At 36.0% G+C, this 26,897-nt stretch overlaps 1 protein-coding gene across 12 annotated transcripts in view; it reads right to left on the reverse strand.

Moving 5' to 3' along the window:
- The window catches only part of THOC2 (THO complex subunit 2), a 103,427-nt gene that overhangs the window by 64,945 nt on the left and 11,585 nt on the right, over positions 1–26,897 (reverse strand). For all 12 annotated transcript variants that reach the window (XR_004479581.2, XR_007474783.1, XR_004479580.2 and 9 more), the window contains exons 2-8: positions 24,027–24,085; positions 19,894–19,985; positions 17,674–17,725; positions 13,507–13,577; positions 12,519–12,640; positions 11,843–11,976; positions 3,082–3,248 (exon numbers count right to left, since the gene is read on the reverse strand). Coding sequence is in view for 9 of the 12 variants with exons in the window: in XM_033414976.2 (XP_033270867.1) it covers positions 3,082–3,248; positions 11,843–11,976; positions 12,519–12,640; positions 13,507–13,577; positions 17,674–17,725; positions 19,894–19,985; positions 24,027–24,085 (697 nt within the window). In the remaining 3 variants the exon portion in view is untranslated. The remainder of the gene's footprint in view (positions 1–3,081; positions 3,249–11,842; positions 11,977–12,518; positions 12,641–13,506; positions 13,578–17,673; positions 17,726–19,893; positions 19,986–24,026; positions 24,086–26,897) is intronic.

Genomic DNA, 26,897 nt, shown 5'->3' on the forward strand with positions numbered 1-26,897 from the left:
TAAATAAGTTTATAAAAAAAATATCCAGTTATTTACTCAACATCTCCACTTGGATATCTAAATCTTTAACAGGTATCTCAAACTTAACATGCCCAAAACTGAATTCCTGATTCCTACCCACAACACTCTACCTGGCACATAAGAGGTACTCAGTCAATATTTCTTAAATGAATAAATGTGGGGTTATAACGGTGCCTGACCATGGTACTATTACTGTGTTTTGAATCCAGAAATCAAGGGTGAGAGTCATCATCTCCTTCCTCTTTCCTGTGGCAAGACAACTCCAGCCAAGTTTGTCTTTCAATACCCTCATACTTTCTAGTTAGTCCTTTCTTCCTGCCCTTTGTGCTGACCTTCATGCTGTCCCTAAACCCTCTATTGTAGCGATCCCTGTTAGGAGAATCAAACAGACATACCTGCCCAATTTTCCAAACTGGTCATGTGCCCTAAAACTGTTTACATCTGTACCACCCTTCCAAGTCAAAACATCCAGTATAGCTGACCCCAGGTTGAAGCCAGAATTAAAATCACTCTCACTGACTTCATAGCAGAAATAATTACCTTTGCCTAGAAGTCCTAAGCATTAAGGGAAAAAATTAAAAGAAGCCTGTTAATCCAAATAATTTCCAACTGGTGAAAACATGGGTTATGGTCAGTGGGAGTAAACATTTTCAGATAGTGATGGGGAGGGGGGAGTGGAGTTAGGCAAGGGACCAATACACAGGGTGAGCACACACGCCTAGGAGCCAATTCCCCAGGTTACATGCCCTAAGCAGTTTTTTATTTTCATGGCTTTTCCTACTTTACCTCCCAAGACCACAAATTACCTAAAATCCCTGACATTTCTTCCCCTGCCCGCAGTGGTCCTTAAGACTGCAGATTCTCAAAACAAGATAGCTCAGGCAAGAGAAATAAGGGAATGGTGTTATACAGAGCAATACAAGGGTTACTCTTTCCAATAATAGGTCACTTCTAAATCAAATGTTTCTTGGCTGGGTATTTCTTATATAAGACAAAGGCCCCATTATCTACTAAAAAAAGGATCATTCTAACATTGGTCAACCCCCATGGATATTTTAATTCAGCTCAAAAAGTGTTACCATTATGAGGAATATTTTCATGTAAAAATTTTTAATTCTGAAACTCACATTCAACTAACAATACTTGATATTAAGCAGTAGGTCATCCATATTCACTGCAATATGCTCTGAAAACCTCAGTCTGCAAAGCCCTAACCTATATTCTAATTAATCGTGCCCAAGTTAAATTTCAGCTACCCTGTCACTTCAGCAGTCGGCTTCATGTTCTCAAACCCAAAACAATCAAGGTGCCTCTTAAAATGTGATGAAACACTTGAACTTCTCTTTCTCTGTACTAAGAGCAGACTCCCTGGCTACTGGTAGGAATAGGAACATCTGCCATCACTAATTTTTGAACCAAGGTGAAATGCTCTTGCCCCAAAACCCTGCCATTCATCTTGTTTGGTATCACAAAGCTATATGCTTTTAGTTCTGATCTAATTTCTCTTCTGGAGCATTCCAGAGAAATGGAAAACTGAAGATAAGCAAAGGCAGTAGGTGGTATATATTTGAGAATCCTAAAAGAAAACTGTCTTACTATCCTGAACTTGAGCTCCAGAGGACAGGAATAGACACTCTTCACCAGAGTATCCTCAATGCTTAGCAAAGCAACAACATACCCTAAAAACTCAATAAATGAGTATTTCTTGACTAGTTGAATATCCCAGGCAGGTAGACAAATTAGGAAAGCTATACCAAAAAGGCAACAGAGGCCTTATTACATTAAAATCCTCCATGCTATCAAGAGAGTTATCTTCCTAAAACATAGATAACTCATTTGTAGTAATTAGTGAACATTTACCATAGGCTAAGCAATAAATTAATCCAGAGAAATTAGTAAAATATAGACCATCCTAAATGACTAACAACCTAGCAAAGGAGACAGACATGGTTTATTCTAATATAACCTGATAAGTGCTAGAAGCCTGTGTCAAGTTTTATGAGAACAGAGTTTAAGAAGTGACTAATTATGCACGGGTGAAGTGCCCACCAAAACTTTATAGCACAAGTAGCACGTGATCTTAAAGAATAAATAAGAGTTTACAAGATGAAGAAAAGATAGGCGAGAGGGGGTGGGTAAGAACAGTTTTCTAGTTATAAAGAACTGCATGTAAACAGAGGTCTATACATAGCAATGCCCCCACCTAAGTTCAGGAAATGGCTAGTAACTGAATATGACTAGAATATGAGGTTTGAGGGAAAAAATCATTAAAGATGAGGCTAGAAAGAAAGAATGGGGCTAGATGGGGAAGAGCCTTTTCTGCCACATTTAAAAGTCTGAATTTCATCCTGCAGGTAATGGTTTTTAAACAGTGAGTCAATTCGATCTCTTTCAGAATGTAACAGTAGTTAATAATATGAAAGGTGGATTGAAAGAGAAATAATCAGAGGCATAGATTTGCAAGATAACTACTGTGGTGGTTTAAGTGAAAAATGATGTAAGATATGCCTCAAGAATTTATTCACATCCATAAAAAATTCCAATGGTAACTACCTGTACAATAAAATTCTAAGTCAACACAGTGTTCAAGGCCCTTGACAATCTAAAGTTATGCCAACCTTTCCAACCTCACTTCCTATCCTTTCTTTTCCCCACATCTTACAATCCAGCCACATGAGACTATGTACCATTTCTTCAATATGTTACATACATTCACACTGCCACGTCTTCACTGACACACTATTTGTTACTTCTGCACAGACAACTCTCAACAAACTCCTACTCATCCTTCAAGGACCAGGTTTAAAAAAGGTTCTATCTGTGAAGTCTTCCCTGACTCCATCTCTCTCAAGGCAAAAATGTATTATGCTTTCTTCTAGGCTTTCACATCACATCATTCATACCACTAATGTAGTTTTTTCTATCCCCTCTGCTAGAATGGCTGAGCTAAAACCAGTCATTAAGAAATAAAATTCAAATTAAATTTTACATATAAAATCACAAAATTAACATACATACACACACACACACACACACACACACACACATATTTTTCTTTACCTGGTAAAACTTGAATTTGAACCCAAGAATATGACACAGTGTTTGCGGTTCACACATACTCATGTAAGATTCTAATAAAGATATAAAGAAGTCATCGTGTTCTGGCCTGCATTCAAACACTTCTAAAATGACATCCAGAACTCTATTGGGATCCAGATTAAAGCATCCTGCAACAGATGGATATACACAAATTCAAAAGTGATTATACATAATCTCTAGAAAAGCCATTAACCTTCAGGGACAACATACATAAAATAAAAATGTTTTTAAAAACAACTTCTTTTACAAGTTTGCTTCCCCTGCCCCAGAGGGAAATCTTCATAATTTTCAAGGTCATCACGGCTACTCCCCACATGTTACAGATGAGAAATATGACTTGCCCAGGATTGCAAAGTGGGTTAATGACAGGGCTTAGGCTGGAGCCCAGGACCTGTGACACTAAGTCAAGTGAAATTTCTTCTATGCCACATCATCTCATCAGTTCTTGATTACTCACGCTAGTGAAAGAGATTCACATTTTTAATTCTTAGCAAAATATGAAAATCAAACAATACAAGTTAGGCAACTAAAGGTTTTTTTATGTTTTATGCAGAAGTGCTTGGAATGTTGACAAATGAGTTAAAAGTTCAGGTTCATGAAAGTAGAGCACGATTTTTATAATCATTTTTTAATTTATCTTACATATACAACAAAACGTAATTGTACATTCATAGTTTTGGGCAGCATTCTAAAGGAAAACAGGTATACTGCTAATACTAAAAAGATGAGAATACAAGGAGTTGGGGACAAAACACAAGCAAACAGAGAAGGAAGAAAACAATCTAGGTAGAGCAGGAAAGGGAAAGGAAAGAAGCACTTAATAGGTACCGATGGCTACTTATCCTTGCTAATCTCCTAGGGTAAGCTAAAAAGGGCCAACAGACATGAATTTAATAAACATTCCTATCAGCCACCCTACTATTAATACATTATTACCTCTATTTGCATTCAGCTTCAGCTGTTACCATAATTATATTATAGCACAGTCACATCATACGTGCATTTAATTTGAGAATGCAACCATTTACACACAGCAAAATAAACAAAAGAGAGAATTTAAATGATATAGTCAATTCCACCCACCATTCCTCTCAATATAATGTATGCTTATGACCCAGAGTGAGCATATCAATCGGCTGTTCCCTCAGTTTATATCAGTTCCCTCATGCCTTGTGCATCAAGCTGAATGGAATTCTAGTATTTTTAATTACGTATTTTTCATTAGGCATAGCCCTTAAATGCAAGCTAACCACTTCATCTGGGGCAAGCAAATAAACACTGATTTCTTCTCATGCTGGAGGAAAAAGAACAACTGTGTTAACTTAGGGAGAGACGTTAGGTCTAAACACTATACACCTTATGGATGACTTAGAGGATTTTTCAAAGAAAATTCTTATATATCCTATTAATGATTTCCAGAGTTACTTCTATTATCTCCACACTTAAGTATATTAAATGCTATAAAACTAATGTCTAATTTGCAGTATCTTAGCAATCACTTAGAAAACCAAACTCTCCAAATACAAGAAGTATTTCTTTCCTCTTTTTATGAAACGCAAAGTTAAGAATATATTTTCTTCCATTTCTCTCATACTAAGGAAAGAAAGGAACAACACAGTGATCATCTCTTACTGAAAAGAGCTCCAGGCTTTCATAAATTCTCCAAAGAGATGTTTACCTAAAGTTCTGGGAAGAAAACGTCTAAATATTTTTGCCTGTCCTTGCACCCCCAAAAAGTATGGCTTATGAATGTACAAGTGACTCCAAAATAGCAACTGGAATTTTTAAATGCTGCTGGTGGAAATAAAAAATGTAAAACAGTACGACTGCTTTGTAAAATTGGCAGTTTCCTTAAAAGTTAAACTTAACACCTACCATATGACCCAGCCATTTCATTCCTAGGTATTTACCTCAAGAGAAAAAATATCTATGTCCATACAAAGACTTGTACACAAATATTCACAGCAGCTTTATTTATAATAGGACACTGAAATAGCCATCAACATGTGAATGGACAAACAAACTGTAGTACAGTATATTTGTAGAATATACAGTGGAATACTACTCAACAATAACAAGGAAAGAACTACCAATACAAGCAACAACATGGATGAATTACAAAATAATTATGCTGAATGAAATAAGCCAGACCCCCCCAAAAAAACTCACTATATGATTCCATTTATAAAAGAATTATAGAAAATGAAAACTAATCTATAGTTTAGAAAGCAGATCATTGATTACCTGGGGAGGAGAAAAGAGGAAGTATGGGGGGGAATGAAATACAAATGGGCAAGAGGAAACTGGGGGGGGGGGAGTGATAGAAATGTGCATTATCTAGATTGTGGTGATGTTTTCACAGGTGTATACATGTGTTAAAACTCAAACTGTACACTTCAAACATGCACATTTTATTGTATATCAATTATGCCTAGATAAAGCTGGGGAAAAAAAGCCACTGACAACAGATTATAGAAGTAGGATCTAGCAAATTCTCCAACCTTATAACTGCTCCTATATTTACTAAATATAAAAGTTTAATCAACTAAATAAAAATGAATAATGCTCTACTCTGTCAGAGAGGACAAAAGATACACTGAATACACTTTTGAAAAAATGGCTGGCTTATAATTACCCATTATGCTACATCCACAAAACTTGTGAATAAGGACTAGAACAGCAACATGTTACACGGAAATGTGTTTCATTCACATTGCTTTAAAGTTTGTATTTTCAATGTGCTACAATATGAACCATTGACATTACGTTTTGTTTAAACAGTATTATTCCATGAAGGCTATTTTAACAGTGATCTGTACAGTCAACTAACTACCAATTTCTTTCTAGAGGCAATTTAAGGTAGTAACCTACACAAAAAGGATGCAACTTTTATTTATAATAGATAACCTTTGTATCTTTCACAAAAGAAAAACTGGCTTAGGAATTTTCTATGTCTCAGGTGCCATAAGTTAGTCCAATCAGTTGGAATGACCTATGCTACATAATATGGAAAAAGTAGCCAAACCAAGGACTTAGAAAACCATTTTTGAAACCTTAGAGATTTGCTAAATAACAGTTAAGCTATTTCACATACAAGATTTTAGTAACAATAAGTAAGCTTGAAATGTCCAAAATAATTTTTTTCTAATGGCAGCTGTGGTAGAACAGACACTCTTGTGCTCAAACATCTTAAAAAAGGCTTTTATCCAGCCCAAGCATCAACAGTCATGTGACCTTGAGACAGATCATAAGCCTAGCTCCCTACCTCTACCACCAGCTACATTAAGGAATATACACACACACATGCCTTTTGAGGAACAAAGAGGGAACCATATCGGAAGCGGAAACATTTTTAAATGGTAGACTTGTAATGGCCATGGATTCATTCCTTCATTTAAATAAACATTAAATAACTACCCACTAAGTGCCAGGTGCTTGTGATACAGAGATTAATAAAATGCCTTCCCTACCCTTGAGGAGAGTTCACACCTTTTGGATGATACATCTTTGAAAAAATGCATTGAAAAGTAACTGAAGGCTCCCCAAAGATGGACAAGATGGCCAGTATATTACAGCAAGTAATTGCAACTAGAGGCCAAAAATATGATAAAAGTGACAACGGTTCTTTTAGGAATAGGTCAAATTGAGATTCTTAACAGGAACAAAAAGGCCAAGGTAATATTGTAAACATGACTTGGAGAGATGTCCAGCCTGTACATTTCAGACAAGAAAACAGAATGATAGCGTCAACCATCATGTTCCTGACAGAATAAACCTTACAAGACAAAGAAAAACCATGTTTTGAACAAAAGGACATGATCTGGCTCTGGCATGTAGAATTACTTTAGAAACAGGCTATACCATGGTCTCAATGTTTTTTGTACCCCCAAAATTCATATGTTGAAATTCTAATGCCCAATGTGATGGTATTAGGAAGTGGGGCCTTTGGAAGGTGAATAGGTCATAAGAGCATAGTCTCATGAATCAGATTAATGCCCTTTAAAAAGAGAGCTCCGTTGCCCCTTTTACCATGTGAGGATACAACAAGTTAGCGGTCTGCAACCCGGAAGAGGGCCCTCATGAGAACCCAACCATTCTGGCACTCTGATCTTGGACTTCCAGCCCCCAAAACCGTGAGAAGTACGTTTCTGTTGTTTAAGCCCCCCAGTCTGTGGTATTTTGTTACAGAAGCCTGAATGGACTAAAACAGACTAATAACTTATGCTAGACTATTTCTAAGAAATAGTATTTGCAAAAAACTGCACATCTCAAGGCAAGAACCAGAGAGCCAAGATGCACCCAACAAAATAAAAGTATAATTGTAAAAACAACTACGCTTGAGAACACCAATCGCTGTCTTCTTTTTCATAGTAGAGATAAACAACTTCTTCATAACTAGTGTATAGTAAAGAAACTCCAATAAAGCAAAACCTTAGGGAAAGGAAGCAGTCAACTGGTTTCCCTTTCCAAGGGATAGGAGAGAGTTGACTAAAAGATAAGAAGCTTCAAGGCTTAATGGCTCTTATATCCATACTGATCCAAAGACAAAATACTAAGTACACTCAAGATAATGTAGTCAAAGTGATTAAATGTCCCATAATCTACCAAAGAATAAAATCATTTGACTGGGGATTTTATTTTGTCTTTAATGTTTCTCTGGTCACTTAACAAGCAACCAAGAGGACTTGTGAGACTGAAGGAGGAGAGATTCTCACCCCACCCTTCCCCATCTCCAGCCAAATCTACAATCTTGGACACCAGGCGACAAATGAAGGTCCTGAGGTTTGGTGAAGAGGGCTCTGATTCTGGGTGAGAAGGAAAGGATCAGAGAGCCAAGGCCAAAAAGATCCTGGACCACTAAACCCAAAACCAGGAAGAACCATTTTCAGTCTCTAAAACCAAACTCGGAACTTCCCTGACGGTCCAGTGGATAAGACCACGGTCCCAATGCAGGGGGCCCGGGTTCGATCCCTGGTCAGGGAACTAGATCCCACATGCTGCAACTAAGAGCCCACATGCCGTTAACTGAAGATCCCACACACAACAACAAAGATCCTGCACGTGGCAACGATCCCACGTGTCGCAACTAAGACCCAGCACAGCCAGCTAAATAAATAAATAAACAAACAAACAAACACACACAAGTAAGCTAGCTCCATGACTAATTTTTAGCCAGAACTTCTGATTTAGAGCAGCGATCAGCATACCATGGCCTATGGGTCAAATACATTCGATGTTTGTAAATAAAGTTGTGCTGGAACACAGACTCACTCATTTATTTACATGTTGTCCATGGCTGCTCTCACACTACAATGGCAAAAGTGAGTAGCTGCAACAAAAACCATGTGACCCAAAAGGAAAAAGATATTTACTATCTCATCCTTTACAGAAAAGGTTTGCTGACCACTAATTTAGAAGAAAGAAAAGAACACCTAGCTATTACTTTTTTGAAGGGCATTCAGAAGAGTAGGGTGCTTATAGTTTAGTTCAGCAATCAAAGGAGTCCATCTTTGGGAATTCCCTGGCGGTCCAGTGGTTAGGACTCTACGCCTTCACTGCCGAGGGCCCAGGTTCAATCCCTGGTCAGGGAACTAAGATCCCACAAGCCACGTGGCACGGCCAAAGAGTCCATCTCTGATATCCTTTCCTCTAATTTCTAAAAGATGCTTTTTGCCATCTTGATGCAGGGATCATTTGTGAGGCATCTATGATATGGCAGCTCAAGGGACTAATAATCACTATCCATTCCTGTTAAGTTTTTCAAGCTTACTGTCAGACAAACACCAGGCAGACTTATAATGGTTCCTATTCCTTGCTTTCTTGCAGTAAACAGCCCAAGGTTATCTGATAGGATATACTGTTTATTTAGGACATAAACATTTTGATGTGCCAGAATCTTTTAGGGAGCAAATGACTATCTTTTAACTATAGAATGATAAATAAGGATTTCTCCTGATCAGACCAAGTACCCTGAAATATAAGTGTATCTAAAATGCATGCCTCGGGACTTCCCTGGTGGCACAGTGGTTAAGAATCTGCCTGCCAATGCAGGGAACACGGGTTCAAGTCCTGGTCCAGGAAGATCCCACATGCCGCAGAACAACTAAGCCCATGTGCCACAACTACTGAGCCTGAGCTCTAGAGAGCCCACAAGCCACAACTACTGAGCCCACGTGCCACAACTACTGAAGCCTGCGAGCCTAGAGCCCTTGCTCCACAACAAGAGAAGCCACTGCAATGAGAAGCCTGTGCACTGCAACGAAGAGTAGCCCCTGCTCGACACAACTAGAGAAAGCCCACGTGCAGCAACGAAGACCCAACGCAGCCAAATAAATAAATAAATTTATTTTTTAAATAATGCATGCCTCCCAAACCAGATATCAGTTCTGTCAATGGCTGGTGAAGGAGATCAGACCTGAGATAGCTTTGTATAAGATATTATCTGTCTAGGTTGCTCCTAAAGAGAAAGCAATGGGAATAAACAAGAGGAAACTCATCCAAAGATGCCATGAAAAGCAGGATGCTATGTTAGTGAACTGCTCTGGACAGATGAGACAAGGCCTACCTGAAGTCTGCACTGAGGGGGAATCCGATAAATTCTAACTCTTAAAGAGTGAGTACTCACTGGAATTGAAGTCTTAACCTCAACTTTAATGTCAATGAAAAATTCCTTTCTCAGACAATGGGGGAGGAGGGAATCAGCTAGTCAAAGAGAAACAAACACTAAGCCAGGGAGATGAACTTTCTCAAATCCTCCATGTCAGGGAAAAAAGAGGCTAGGAATCACTATAAAGTCTACTAGAAAGGGGGAAACATTCATTCGTTTTTCAATGAGTATTTATCCAGCACCTACGTACCAGGCACTGAGGTTAGAGGTACTAAACAAAACAGACAAAAACCCTTCTCCTCATGGAGCTTACTTGCATTCCAGTGGGGGTGTGGCATAAAATACGGTGCACATTATATGGTGTTAAGTGCTCAGAAGAAAGACAGTGAACCACAGGGAGTGTCGGGGTGGGGGGTGGCCATATAAGGCTACACTGCGGAGGTGGCATTTGAGTGTTTCTGGGCTAGCGTGCTTTGGAGCACACCCGACGGACTAGAACAGAGGTTTAGCCCAAGAAATCAAATTGTTTATACTCATGGAATATCCATGTGAGTTATGAGCTTGCAGTTGTGACTGTCACACTGTTCTTCAGAGACAGTAACATAACCTGTTCTCTATGGGGACAAAGTTCAAGAAAAGAAAAGTACACAGCATACATTTTTCCCAGTTAGATAAAAGCACACTTTCAAGAAAATCCCTCTTTGAAATGTTCCCAAAATAACAAAGGACTAAAAAAGTATAAACTCACAAGGACAAAAAAATAGAAGAAACAAGGCCAGACAAGAGATGTCAACAAATAAGCAGATAAAGTAAAAAAAAAAAAAAAAAAAAAAGTGAGGACCTTATACAGCAGAGAATTTTTTTGTGGGGGATACCATCTTAAGAGTACATGGCAGGATATAAGGCAAGACAAACTTATAGCAAGGCAGTACTGACAAACATCTCAAACTAGATCAAAATTCTGCAGGAAAAATGTAGAGCCTACCCTGGAAAGAACAGAAAGGAAACCCTACAGGAGGATTTTTTTTTAATGGGTCACTGCTACACAGGTAAGCAAGAGCCCTGCAGCCTTAGGGGACTGCCAGTCTTGGTGTTAATTTGACAATGGAAGAAAGTAGCAAAGAGACTAAATCAGCTGCCAGAACTAGACTTACTTCAAAGAAAAGGGTAAATTTAAACTAAAAGCTCCTTACCTCTATACCTGTTGGCCACCAAAAGCTTAAGCTAAAAACAAAAATTACTGTAGTAAAACTGGTTTTATCTGGGTCCCCACTGGAGAAAGGGGATAAGGATTGGGACACCTCCTCTCTCTTTCTCATCCATAAATTTCAAAAACAGAGAAAGAACTGAGAATTGAGCATAAGCATCCTCTAAAATATAACCAGTGAAGCAGGAAATATGACTTTTCCAACAGGTCTCAAAACTTAAGACATCTAGGTGTTGCAAAATCTTCCCTGAGATAGCATAACACCTAACAAATAGCAAAAACTCTTTCCATTCTTGAAAAATCAGGAGTACCCTATTTTTCTATCATTCATTCCTCCTTTCTATAGAAGCCAACTATTTCCTCCAAATGCTCAATGCAAATAAAAAGAACAATGCTAAAGAAATTCTATTTAAAAGGTAGGGAAAGTAACACTTTCCTATTTGTTACACTTTTACAACATCTGCATTTACTTTAACAGACTGTTGTAAAAATAAAATAAAATGTGTATCAAAGTTGCTCGGTATTTTTAAAATCAAGTTCAAAAGAACTAAACATCTCCACGTTTCAAGAGTTCACCGAAGATTTTATTAAAGTTTCACATTTGCTTACTTATTTTCTGCCCTCCATAAAATTATTGGAAAATACTTAAAAATTAAAGATAGAAATACTAGAGAGCAGAAACTAATACAAACACAAAGGTAAGAGTAACAAGATTTCTTATAAATATCATCCCAAATTTTTTTATTACTGATAACAATCTTAAAAGTACAAGCTAGACACTTCTCTCGTTTCTTAACTTAAAAACAAAAAACTATAGGGAATGCACTAGTTTCGTCTTTATGGATATTCTTCAACAGTTAAAAAAATTTATCTTAGTAACATATAGTATATATAGATATACGTCTTACCTATTAAAGATTTGATATTTTCTAAGATTAAATCACTAGTAGTATTTCCAGATAAATCTTGCCCCAATTCAGCAATCAGCTTGGCATAACCTTCATTTTCTTCTCTTAACAAATTAAATTTTTGCTGCTTATAACTGAAATTAAACATCATAAAGCAGATAAAATTAATTTCAATTAACAAGCTTGCATAAGAGTATTGTATTCTTCTCACTGAATTTTCTTACTCTCTTATATAAAACAATCATAAGAACAGTTGTTGAAAGTTTACCTCTTTGTCTATCTTTTAGGATAGAAAATAACAGTGATTCTTAAGGGACACCCCAATGTTAATTACACAAGGAAAGGATATCGCTAATAACATAACACTATTTCCATCATTGACAAGAATATACCTTAAAGCCACAGTTGTAAATTATTTTATTGGTAGTAATAAAAGCACTGAATATTATTTTAACTTCTAACACGGAAAAAAATTAACATTGGTTTCACACAGGTAAAGTTCACTGCTGACTCAATAACCATAGGCTACTCTTAAAAGGAAAAAACACAAGACACATGCTAACAGCAACAACAACAAAAATCTTCAAAACGCCTTTAGAAACTTCTAGTATTCAACATGAGAACTAAAAAGCATGCTCAGGTACTTGATCTGCAACATAAAAATACATGTACTTACAAGAGTTTTGTCTTGATTTTAACTGACTTTTGATTGAATTGCTGTGATTGTTTGATAAGCCCTAACGATTCCAATGTTTCTGGATCCAAGCGTTCCTTCAGAACTGTGTCTGAAACTAAATGCTGTATTAAAAAATATTAAAGGCCATTTTACTCCTCAGCATTCCAACTATGCATTCACAATATTAAAACATATTCAAAATTATTTTCCCAAATAAGAATATTAAAATCACCTTATATATATACATCAACAACTTTATTAAAAGGCTTGGAACTTCAATCTAACAAAAATGATGACTTTCCAAGTACTGAAACATACAGCTTTTTAAAACTTCACTAAAAATTATATGCCATGCTGTACACAACCTAAAAATGACAAGAACTACAGATGTAATTCTGATTAAAATTGAGTCTGTCAACTGAATTTTCTTTAAGATAATGCAGCATTTCAGCCTTCTTTGGCTTCTACTGTTTAAGTCAAATTCTATTGTCTGTCCTCGCAGCAAAGACAAGGACATTCTTCCAGGTCTGAGTAATGGCATTCCGCCTTGGTTTTAAATTTATGAACATAAAATGGTTTGCTAGACAATGATTATGATGAGCTCTAGAATTAATTATTTTTAAACTACCTCCATTCTTTTTCTCCTTGCCTAACAGTTTATGAAAAATTGTTCAGTTTAAAAGCTGTCCATATCATTTCTAGTCACTTGATAGATGCTTACCTTTTCCTTAGTTAGGAACTTACTAGGTCAGGAATATCACCAGAGGTTTTCTATGCATAGATAGTTTAAGTGATATGGTAGCATGCCTATTTCATAGAAAAAAATTAGCATGTCTAATTTTACAAAGCATTCCATTTCAAAACCCAAATCTCACCTTATAATGAACAGTCAACTGAATGTCAATACCCTCCTCCATTAACATGATTATCTGTGATTATAATCATTCCACATAAAATTTAGAAATGGAAAGTATTTTTTAAAACTTACCAAACATGTTAATACCAATTGTGTAAAATAGTCTCTCTTGCTTTTTTCTTCTAAACAATTTGTCTCAATATCTATAATGATGAAGAAAAAGAAAGATGAAAGTTTGATTTTTCTAGACTCCACAACTATAATAAGATACCTGTTTTCTTTAAAACTAGCTAAATTTAAAACTCCTCATTCTGAATTGGGGAAAAAATTTAAACTGTGGTAAGCATAAGCAGTCCTTCATGTGCATATGAATACTTAAAGATTTATAAATTTTATAAATTATATATTATAAATTATTATATTATAAATTATAAATACTTATAATTTATAAATACTTATTAAAAACTTATATAAATACTTATAATTTCTCCTCATACTGAAAAACTGACCTTGTGACCAATGGCATATCCATAAAATGGTAAGTTGATTATGGAGCTATGTGCTAAGGCACTGCAAGCAACAAAGCTTCCAAAAAATACTGTTTTCAAAAATGGAAACATTAGGGAATTCCCTGGTGGTCCAGTGGTTAGGACTTGGCGCTTTCACTGCCAAGGGCCAGGGTTCAATCCCTAGTTGGGGAACTAAGATCCCACAAGCCACGCAGAACGGCCAAAAAAAAAAGGGAAACATTCAAGCAAAGTTTAAACAACCACATGTCAGAGATGCTAAGGTAAAAAGCTGAACTGGGTGACAACGAAGATCTCTTCTAATACTAAAGATCCTATTACTCAGAAGATCAAACCCTTGACTTTGGCCACCTTGGTACCATGTTCTAACCAAGCTACTTGGTCACCAACTCTATGAAAACTGTATTAAAAGGTATTTTTAACATCCTATTTTGAATTACAATTCTAGTCAGCAAACAAAACTTCACTCAAGATTTTCATTTTCTTCCTACTGAAATATTTTTTTAAAAAACTGAGACCTCCTTGAGTTTCAGTACATTATTCAAAAAAATTGTCAAACAATTTTCTGATCTAAAGTATAGAGGAAATAAACAATTAGCTCTAAATGGTAAGCATCAAAAACTTCAACCAGGATTAGCAGGATTACAAAATTGATCTCAGGATTGTTTTAACTGATTACACACCATTACCTTATTTTTAAAGTCAATTCATATTTAGAATGTGCTATAGAAAACGGCACCAATTTTAGTGATGTAATAAAAATTGCCCTCTAAAAGTTCTAGGGCTCCCCCAGACAGACATCCTACAACTGCTTTGCTTCAGTTTACTTTCTACTGCCATCACTAAGAATCAAAAGAGAAGAGGACCTATCATTAAACACATCCATATTTTCCGGGGCCTTCTCCACTTTTCCTTCTTGGACAGTGCCATCTCCCAATATTCTGGCAACTACAGCTAAGCACACAGTCAGCTCAAGCGTATTAAGGGAATTTCAGGGTGTAATTTATACAATGTAAATTGCAGTACAATCTCAATCTATCAATAAGACTTTTAATCTGTGTGTATCTCAACAATCCCTTCCAGGGACTCCTAGTTGTCTCCTCATTATCTAGTCTTCTGGTCCCTCCTCAGCCTAGAACTTCAAGGATACTGATCTTGAGGGGTCAGGACTAAAGTGGGCCTATTCTTTTAACCAATATCCATCTACCCTCAAAGGCCCTACAGTCCCTAAGATCTACCTCCAAAGTCCCCAAGATGAGAGCATTTGGGTAGCACGTTCATCCTCTTCAAGTAAAGTCTACTCTCCTCTCAGCCATCGGACCTGATTAACTCTCTGGGTTCTGACCATATTAGGAAATGCTTAATGGGACCTCAGTAAATTTCTTGGCTAAACTATCTCAATAATCAATATAGGACTCTACTATTCCAATTATGCTTTCCCTGTTTTCTTTATTCTTTTTGTTCTAACTTACGAAATCATTCATTATTTATTCATTATTTCTGACTCCTCAACCCCAAATCAGCACCTAGTAAGTTTTCTTTAATTTCCCTCTGATTTTCCTAAAAAGCCCTCAGCCATTTCCATCTCTAGGCCCAGTATCACCAACCACCTAACCCAGCTCAGAGGTCCCATCAGTGCATCAAGTCACATCAGACTCTCCTTTCGGGTTAATATAGCTCTCAGGCCCCCTCACCCTTACATGATTAATCTTTTAAAGGAAATTGTTATCTTAACCAGGAAAGTACAGCACTGATTTCTCTTATACCTGTTAAAATATTAGAAAGATAACATGATACACTAGAAAGATCATGGACTCTAGAACCAAAAAAACCCAGGTTCAAACCCTGCCTTATACTAGTTGTGTGGCCTTGAAAAATCACTTTTCTGAGCTTCGATTTTCTGATCCATGTATCTACTTTACAGAATGCTGTGAGGATTTAAATGAAATTAAATGCTTAACATACAGAAGGTGCTCCAAAATGGCACCTACATTATTATTACTGTGATCATCATTATAATTATCATCATCATTATTAGAGGTAGCTCACGTTCTCACTCCTATTCCCCTACCTCGGTCTGGGGTCACCCTTGGATCATTTTTTTTCTGCCAAGGGTGGGGGTACGTGAGTGAGGGGGCAGGTGAGGGAAATTCTCTTTCCAAGTTTGCCGTCCTGATCCTGCTTGTAAAAATGGACTGGAAAGGCTAAAAGAAATTTCCCAAGAGCAACCAAACATCATCTTCATGAATTCATGTTACTAGTAAAAAGCAATGACTTGTAATAATAATTCATATTATATAACTAAATAACTATGAAGGGAAAATATATCCTAATAAAATAAGTCAATATAAAAAATTACTAGAACTTACTAGTAAGCTGATAATTGACGATTACCCAAAGAAAGATATAAAATGTACTCCTGACACTATCAATGAATAACAGCTTCCACACAATGGTACCTACAAATCACTCTTTAAGTCTTACAAATTTATAGTAGAAACAAACAATTTTCTAAATTGAAACCTGTCTCGTGTTATATTTATTAGTAACATAATATAATATCTTTAGTGCCTGCTCTAAAAATTAAGCTTAAAAGGTTTTTGTTGTTGGCATAAATCAATCAATCCAATAGACAGCATGAACAAATACTTTATCATCTAAACCAGCATAGTTTTAAGATTGAAAGAAGGCACAATTAATAATTACGCCAGGAGAACAAAACAAAAAGGGGACATACGGTCACCAGTCAATGGTCTTTTCATTTATCACTCACGGTCCACACACATTTTGACCTGTTCCCAACCTTACTGTTGTTATAAAATCTTAAACGTCCTGAAGGATCAAGGACCAGACATTTAGATTTGTTGCAGTCAAATTTGGGATTCTCAGTAAGACATTTAAGTAACCTATCTAATTCTAAGAGTTAAGATTAATGAGCTAAAGTAATTCATTCCAACTTGACAAAGTCTCAGAGGATAACTCATATTTTAAAGCGAATATTATAATGTTTGGTAATGTTTTCTAACAGGTCAAAGTTACAGAAAGCATAAGACTGATGAGGAAAACTGTGCTCAAAGATACTTTAATTCAGATTTAAAATCAGAGAAATAAATTTGTAATATACATTATTTTTTAAATCCATGCCTCCCATGGAGGGACACTACCTTTTGTTCTAAGTCAAAGAAATATTCCTTTCTTATCTTGCATGAATTCTTATTTATTCTGGACAAATAGAGAAGCTGCTATTTCCAAAGTTGGTTTCTCATCCTCAAAACAAAAGTACTTTTGATTACTTTGGCTCTTCTTGCTCTCTCTAAAATTAAGAAGAATCAAAAGAGTACAATAGTAAAGTAAATACCTCTTGAGTATCCTAAGTTTGAGATTCTGACATTCATTGATAATCTGCACTGAATAATATTAATTAGGTGGTTACTAAAATCTGAATAATTCAGACTAACTTATCTTCAGAAAACTTGGCCTTTTTACTTGAAATGACTTAATTTAGCTCAATTTTATATAAAGATACATTCTGAAACACTCAAACTATTTGAATTATAAACTAAAACTATTTAAAGCTAGCTTATAAATAGTAATTAAACTCATATCTGACTTATAATATATATTCCCTGTAAAGTAAAATATATATATATTCTAGATTTGTAGAAACATTTGTAAAATCCGCAGTTTGAAAGACAGCATTTTATTTAACACAGTACATTAATTTACCAAACAACACTTTTTACAGGTGAAATAAAGGCTTATTAATACCTACCTAATATGCAGAATACGTCGGCAAGAATGGAGGGCATATCCTCACGAAATTCCTAATTTTAAAAAATACAATTATTCATAGTAAATACTAGAATAGCACACTAGCAATTATTATGGTTTCAGAAAAACACTCTTCAGTAAAACTTAAAAACAAAACCCTAATACCACTATGTTGACAAATAAAAGTTTTCAAGTTTCATAATATAGAGAAAATTAAGAGGGAGATAATGGTTGAAAAAAATGTTTAAATGTCTACCATGAAATAACTTGAGTTTAAAAAAAAAAAGAAACTTAAAACAAGCACCTCAGGAAATAATAAAGAACACAAATGAGTAACATTTTTCCAGTGAAGTTTCATGTCAGAAACCACTGGAATTTGGAGTACCTTACACCTACCTAAAGCAAGACTGTTAAATATGGTACATTTTTCATCTAAAACTTTAAATGTTGTGCTCATGCCTGAGTCAACACTGATCTATGCAAAGATCATAGTATTATCAGAACAAAAATCTAAAAAATGCAATAATAATTACAAGCTGTTGTCTCATAACTCAAGATTCTCTGAAGATGAAAATAATTACCAAAAATCTATCTTTATTTTCTTTATGCACTGATGTTTGCAGCCTTTGGAGAAACTGACCCGAAACTCTCCCCTCATTTCTGGATGAATACTTCAGCATTTATCCTAGATTTGTCTCCTGACTTCCCACTCCCACACCCAATTTTAGAGCCATTTTCCATTAGTAAGGATCATAGTTCAATTATTGCAATTAGTTTGCTGGCACTATAGCAACCCTAAAATTAGCCTACTTTCAGAGAGTAAAGGAAAGAAATATAATTCTAAAGAAAAAACTGGTAGCTGTAAGAGACAGACAAGATATGTTTCTGTGGCTAAGATATGGGACAGTGCAATATAGGACTATGAGAATCTAGCCACGACAAAGAATCCAGCTGCAGAAGTATATATATCACTAAGGACTCAAAGAAAGAGAAGCTAAGTAAGAACAAAACACACATTAAGTTCATTTGGACTATTCATTTTCAATAAATGGGAAAAGTATTAGAATCAAATTCCATTAACACACTAAACCCTATACTGATGCCCAATTTACAGAATGAAATAACCTTCATTGCCGATCAGACATTAGTCTCTTCTTAAGGGCTATGAAATTTGGCTATGTCTACTTGAATGCAAGTGCTCCAAAACAATAGAGCAAGACAAGAGTTTTCAAACATGGAATATTAGTTGTTGAAGAAACAGACTACTCCAACACAAGCTAATCAGATAGAGACAGTTGAGAGGTAAAGGAGAAACTCATATTGAACCTCTACTGTTCAAATACATCTCAACATGAGGGGGGGGAAAAAATCACAACTACTAAACATAGAAAGTCCTTAAGACCATCCTCGGGAAAGCACAAAAATCATACAAAGAAAAAGGCTACAGAAGCTTAAAGCAGCACAGGGGAAATTCATACTGACATCAAGAAACTCCAGGTACCACCTCAATAATACTTATTATGAAAGCTGTTCTCAACTGGGCAGATAATTTTATTTATACAAGTGTAAAACCCAGCCTAATAATAATAGAATAATACACCACTTGTAATAAAATGAAACTTAACTCCTGCTTTACAATAAACACCCTTACAATTTGAGAGTTCATCTTTCAATTCAAATACCAAACAACCATGGAAAGTATCTGGTCTGAATCTAACTTAAATTTTCTAATAAATAAAAGAGTGAAACAGAATATCCACTTAAAGGTTAGGGAAAAATCTAGTTATCATTTTCTAAAGCAAACAACAAACAACAGGAAAATTAGCATCAAGCAAACATTAGAATCATACAACCTCAATTTAAAATAATTTAATCCTCAATTTTTTTAATACATTTAATTTCTAAACATAACCACAAACAAAAGAAAATGCCTTGTTATGCTATACTGGGAGAACAGTCTAACCAAATTATTTTTTTATAGCTTTTTTTTTTGTCCTCCCACCTTACGTAATATTTCCTGCTCTACTCACAACCAGAGAAAAAGATTAAAATACCTATATTTCTGTCTAGCAACAATGGCTTACCAATATTATCTTAAAACATTCACTACTATAATTTTGAATAAAATGAAACACAAGTTATACACGTCAGGGATCCTTGCATCAAAGGCAAAAAGAAATATGTAACAATTATCAAATTTAAAAAACATATATATACTTACACTAATGTCATTAAGAACATTAGATGCCTGTTCATGCTTTAGATTTCCTTTAATGACATGGCATGATAACTCATAAAGAGCTTGCTGGAAATCTGTCAAACATAAAAGAAAGAGTATAATGACACAGTCTCTTGAACATGAAAGGTAGACTCTCTAGGGGAAGATCTATGTATTTCCTACTTCTCGGAATTATTATAAACATCAATAATGATTAAGAAAACTATACTTCTAAAGCTTCTCTCTAGCAGACTTTTTCCTTTTATTTTCACAAAAACAATACTTAGAGTAGAAAAAAGTTAACCTTGACTCCACTACTATAACATAACTACTGCTTGAGCACTTCCTTGCAATCTTTTTCTATATGTCTACATATTTTACATACTTGCATTCATAGTTTACATCATTTGGCATTCTGATTACCTGACAAACATTTCTAAAAGCATTTTCTCGTGCTACCAAAGTCTACGAAATTATTTTTAATGAGTGCATAGAACTCTAGCAAGTGAATATAAACTAACCATTCTTCTCGCCAGGAGATTCACAGATTTTTCTAACTATATTCAGATTATAGTCAATTCAATCGCAGGGCTACACTGACAACAGATAAGGAATAGCAGTAAATATAAAATTTAATTTTACCCATATCCTACTGTCAGAGAAATTTCTCCCCAAAATCTCATTTTCTCCTCTATTTCCATCAGAATTCAAACTAAAATACATTCAGCCCTCTGTATCCATAGGTTCTGCATCCACAGATATGGAGGGCTGACTTTAGTCACTGTACAATGCCATTTTATATAAGGGACTTGAGGATCCTCAGATTTTGGTATCAGAGGGGGCTCCTGGAACCAATCCCCTGCAGATACTAAGGGATGATCGTAGTTACATATGTACATACACACATAAAACATCAGTCCTATGAGAACTGTCAACCACATGTACAGTAGTCTCATTCACTATTAATCAGCATAGCCCCCCTTTCCTGGAGAAGGAATTTGAGGAGGGGGGAGGAGTTAATGGTCAGGTGAACACCTCCTTTCAGCCACCTTTTTCTTTAGTCCCATACACTAAAATCTTTATCTCCTTCCTCTCATTAAAAGTAGGAAAACAAGTAGCTCTAAAAACATTAATGTAAAATAAAGTCAATTTATAATCCACTTTTGAAATAAATCAAAAAATCTTTCAGGGCAATATAACAAGTTAAGAAATCAAATATCTGGGAGTTCCCTGGTGTTCTAGTGGTTAGGATTCGGTGATTTCACTGCTGTGGCCGGGGTTCAATCCCTGGTCGGGGAACTGAGATCCTGTAAGCTGTGCAGCGCGGCCAAAAAATAAAAAGTTAAAAGAGAAATCAAATATTTAAAAATCTTCTCCTTTGGTCTACTACTAGCCACAAAAAAGGAACATAACAGAAATCAAAACGTTTATCAATCCCCCTTTAAACAATGAAAATAGTATTTTACAATGAAGTAAATTCGTCCATTAAATTATTCACAAAAGAAATACAGCCAGATTATCCCAATTCCTTATGAAGAATCCATTAAATATATTCTACCTTTTTCACAAATATGCCTTCATTATGCTTATAGTAAACTATATAAAAACTAAAATGCAAAGGAAAAATTTCTGTTAGTACGGTAGGAATATGAGGTCAATTTCATGCTTTCAATTTCCATTAATAAAATGCTTTTATAACGAATAATAGCCATTTGAAGTTATCCAGTTAACTAAGATTTTTTAAAAAGCAATCACTCTTAGAAGCACAAAACAGCTGAGCATCATAAACTAAATTCCTGTAAGAATATGGGCTCACAGGGGCTGAGGGAATTCTAATCTTAATCAAAGGAGATTAAAGTAGAGAACAAATGGCCCAGGTCATCTTGCTGACACTAAGTGACATAAAAAACAATCACAATGTAATCCACAAAGTAGCAAAGACAGTCCCCAATTCACATGTTATTTAAATGCCCATTTAAGTGGCTAGCCCTGCAAAATCCACAAAGCCCTGCAAAATCTACACTAAAGCTGAAAGCCCTGCAAAAAAGCCCTGCAAAATCTACACTAAAGCTGAAAAAGCCCTGCAAAATCTACACTAAAGCTGAAAAACTTTACATTTACAATGGGGAGGAAAACTTACAACCCTTATAATTACACAGAAAAGAATAAATGCTAACGTTTCAGAAAAAGCAGCTTTAAGAACAGCCACAAGTAAAAGGGACTTCTAGACATTCTTTGTGGAATTTGAACATTTTAGACACTAGTTCTTGGTTATGTCGAATATCACTAAGACTACTCATGTTTATCAGCCATCCTTACAACGTTATTTTATGGGGGTGTGGGAAAGAGACTTATAAAAAGAACAAGGAGAAGCAGCGTGTGCAAGGGAAACTGCCTGCCTGAAATGAAATCAATTTGAGGGAGAGGCACAAAGGGAAAAAAGGGCACAAGGAACACCACCCAAACTCAATCCTCCTGAGATAGACGAAGGAAATTCTGAAGAAACAACATTCAATTCCCTGCATGGACTACCCACTGGGGCCCTCAGACCAAAGCTTGATTGTTGGCAGATATCAGCCAAAGAGTGTTATGCACTGAGGAAGTAGGCAAGGGCTCATATTAAGGTAATATTTAATTTCTGATAAAAGTAAACTTATCTACAGAAAATTATCTCATATTTTTTTATTTAAAATAGAATATTGACTATAAATTATTTTTCCAGATTTGAAAAAAAAATGTTATGGGTTCTATCCCCAATGAAAGCTACACATGAAAATGCTTTAAACTTACTGGGCATTACTGCTTTTGTTTTTGCCCCTCCTTTTCTAAATCCATATACCTAATTTTATTTATTTTTTTTATTTTTTATTTTTTTGCGTTATGCGGGCCTCTCACTGTTGCAGCCTCTCCCGTTGCGGAGCACAGGCTCCGGACGCGCAGGCTCAGCAGCCATGGCTCATGGGCCCAGCCGCTCCGCGGCATGTGGGATCTTCCCAGACCGGGGCATGAACCTGTGTCCCCTGCATCGGCAGGCGGACTCTCAACCACTGCGCCACCAGGGAAGCCCCATATACCTAATTTTAAATTAATGAAAGTTAAATAGCAAGTCCTTTAAAATTAACATAACTAAAAATTTACACCCTGTTTAATAACATTTTACTTAATATACCATATTTGTGATATGCAGTAGTAAACAACTCTGTTCCTTTTAATGTTTTCCATGACACTACCTTTAACAAGATCCCCAGATACCACCTAAACATAACCAGCTTTAGTAAAAACACTGAACCTCAGTTTCTGGAAGTTTCCTAGTGCCAAAAAGATCAGAATAGTTTTTTTTTTTCCGTGCTAGCTCTTCTCTTCTGTTTATGATTGATACCTAGCCTGTATAAGTTTTACTACAGCTAGCCACTGCTGAAATGTAGGTAAATATACCATGTTACAATTATAAAAGCCAAGCAACGTTATATGACTATTATGCAGGTCAAAAGACAACCATATAAAGAGATATATAGTCTTACTATAACTATAGTTTTAATCTCAATTCTAATATATTCATATAAAAGCTTTATATAATGTGAATATCTTAGACCTTTTGCTTTTATTCATAAAATTTAATGGAAAACAGGATATTTATTAATTTTGACCAAGCCAAAAATAATAGCTATGATACTTTATTTATTTATTTTTTTTGGGGCTGCGTTGGGTCTTTGTTGCAGCGCGCAGGCTTTCTCTAGCTGTGGCGAGAGGGGGCTACTCTTCATGGGGGTGCACGGGCTTCTCATTGTGGTGGCTTCTCTTGTTGCAGAGCACAGGCTCTAGGCATGCAGGCTTCAGTAGCTACAGCAAGCAGGCTCAGTAGTTGCAGCACATGGGCCCTAGATTGCGCAGGCTTCAGTAGTGGCACGTGGGCTCAGTAGTTGTGGTGCACAGGTGATAGGGTGCGCGGGCTTCAGTAGTTGTGGCTCGCGGGCTCTAGAGTGCAGGCTCAGTAGTTGTGGCGCACGGGCTTAGTTGCTCCACGGCATGTGGGATCTTCCCGGACCAGGGATCAAACCCATGCCCCCTGCATTGGCAGGAGGATTCTTAACCACTGTGCCACCAGGGAAGTCCTATGATACTTTTAAAAGTCTTACCTCTAGAAGTTGAACTATCATGGCTTTTATTTTCACTGAGGATCCGGCATAAATGCAAACTAGAATAAAACAAATAATCTGTATTAATTTCTAATCCTAACATAGATAATCCTTATAGAGCAAATTATATCAACTAAAAATACCTGGAAATGTATCAGATATTTTTAAATCTATTAGTTTATAATTTAAATAAACCTATAAACCCTAATTGGTCAGAACTGGAGGATGCTAGTGAATCAAGTCATTATTTTGAAAACTGGTAAATAAAAGAATGAAAATCAAGCACTTATTCTGCCTTTTGTATATGAACGAATAGTTAATAAGAAATGCCTCTGTTAGTATTTCAGCTAACAAACAAAGGAATGGTAGAATTAGAACAGCACCATTTTAAGGTCCCTAATAAATTAAAGGATCTAGGCATCTATTAATGGCTGTTCACATCACAAAAGACAATCAGATATTATGTGCCTCCTGATCCTGATATACAAGAATACACCACCACCTATGAAGTTGTCTTTAAAGGGGGGGGGCAATAACTTAAATTCAAACTGTGAGAAACTCTATAGGACAATGGCCCAGTCTCTTCAACAAATATATTACAAGGGAAAATAAAAGATGGTGCGGGATCCTTAGGGTGAAAAAGGCTTAAGAGACGTATCGATCACAGTGTATGGCTCCTTATTTGGATCCTGTTTCAAACAAATATTTTAAAAATTAACATTTATGAGTCAACTGGAATATTTTGTAACTTTTTAAACGATAGATGCTGAAATATCTACACATGAAATATTTACTTCAAAAGTATGGGAAAATGGGTAGGGTTATAGATGAAACAAGACTGGTTAGCAGTTGATAAATATTTAAGTTGGTTGATGATTTCATTGGGGAGCTATTATATCTACTTTCTCATCTGAGACTTTTTTCCTATAACAAAGTTTAAAAACAAAAAGTTGAAATTTTTTCATAAAATTAAAAAAAATACTTGTTGTATGGTGAATATTTCTTCACTAATTTAAATACAGCAAAGGATAGATATACAGTATACAGTGAAAAGAGGTATGTTTAATTGGAATTCCAGAAAGAAGAGAGAACAGGGCAAAAGCAGTATTTGAAGAAATAATAGCTAAGAATTCAGTTTTCCAGAACTGAAGTGAAATCCGTATCTGGTTATATCAATAGTAAAACTACAGAAAACCAAAGACAAAATCATTTAAGCACCTGAGGAAAAAAAGGCAATTATTACCTTCATGACTTCTCAACAAGAACACTTGATAGCTGGAAGATACATTCAAGGTGCTAAAACAAAGTACCTGTCAACCTAAAATTCTATACCCAAAAAACACAGTTCCAAGAAAAGACAAAATAAGGACTGAACTTCAGACTAATAAAAATTGAGTTCACATACTAAAAGAAATGCTTGAGGACATTCTTCAGGCGGGATAAAAATGATCCCAGAAAGAACCTTAGAGTTGCAGCAAGAAATGAGGGAAAAAAGTGCTAAGTATATAGGTAATTCTAATTTAATATTAACTGAATAATAATAATAGTGACTTATGGTATTTAAACATGAGTAGTATTAAATATAGAGAGATAGATATATAAATGGAAAAACACTGAAATACATCAAGGCTAACATGGGTTTATCCCAAATACACAAAGTTGGTTCAAATTAACTCACCACATTAAACTGACTTTTAAAATAACACAATAATTCAGGAATAGGTTCTATTCCTAATTTTCTAAAAGTTCTTTTATGCATAAAAGACATTTGACAAAATTCAACTTCCATTCACTATTTTTTAAAAAGACTTTTAGAAAATCAGGAATAGAAAAAAACTTATAATTTGATAAAGTAGCAGTTCTGATAGTGTGGTTCACAAACCCCTGATCCCCAAGACACTTTCTAGAGCTCTGTAAGCTCAAAACTATATTCATAATAATACTAAGACTTCATTTCCCTTCTTTTGCTGTAATGACATTTGCCCTAATAATTCAAAAGCAAAGGAAGGTTAAGACGGTTAGCACCTTAACATTTATCAAGGCAGTAGCACCAAACTGTCTCATTGAATTCTTCATTATCAAGAAATCAAAGGAAAGAATATAGCCAGTCTCATGTAAGATGTCACCAAACTGTTTCATTATATATTTCATGACCATTCACAAACAAAAGCCAGTTTCACTTAAGAATGTCCTTGATAGGAGTGACCTCAGCAAGATGGCAAAATAGGAAGCCCCAGGCCTTCCTTCCTCCCATAGAAACACAACTCAACAATACACATATCCAATTCCCTTTACGAGAAATTCAGAAACCAGTTAAGAGGCTCTTGCATCCCAGGCGAGGACTAAACCAGCTGCATCAAAGCTCGTAGGAAAACACAACACACTCTTTCACCATAGTCCCTCCTCCTGGCACACCACCACACAACTGGGAGGAAATTCCCAATTCCCAAATTCTCCCTGAGGAGGGAAAGAGGAGACTGGACTATATATACCTCTAACATTCTGATTGGTTGGGGGGGGGGGGAGTGGGCAACAGCTTGGCAGTCTCTCCCTCAACGGAGAAAAAAGAGTGTCCAATAGCCCAGCCTTTGGGGACGGGGGACTGCCTGAGAGACTGGTTTCTGTCTAGCCTGACTTAGGGCACTGATGGCACCCAGCATACTCTAGCTGCCTGGGAGCCACTAAGAACAAAAAGAGCTGGGTGCTGTGCTGCTGCTTCACAGGACCCATGGTACAACAGATGGACACCAGAGAATGCAAGAGAGTGCCAGTTTCCGGAAAAAAAGAAACTGGAAAATCCCTCTCATCTGGAATCTACACATGAGTCCAGAGAAGACATATCCAGAGAAAAAAATTGAGAGGCCCCCAGAA

Source organism: Orcinus orca, chromosome X (genome assembly GCF_937001465.1).
Source record: "Orcinus orca chromosome X, mOrcOrc1.1, whole genome shotgun sequence".
Lineage (NCBI taxonomy): Eukaryota > Metazoa > Chordata > Mammalia > Artiodactyla > Delphinidae > Orcinus > Orcinus orca.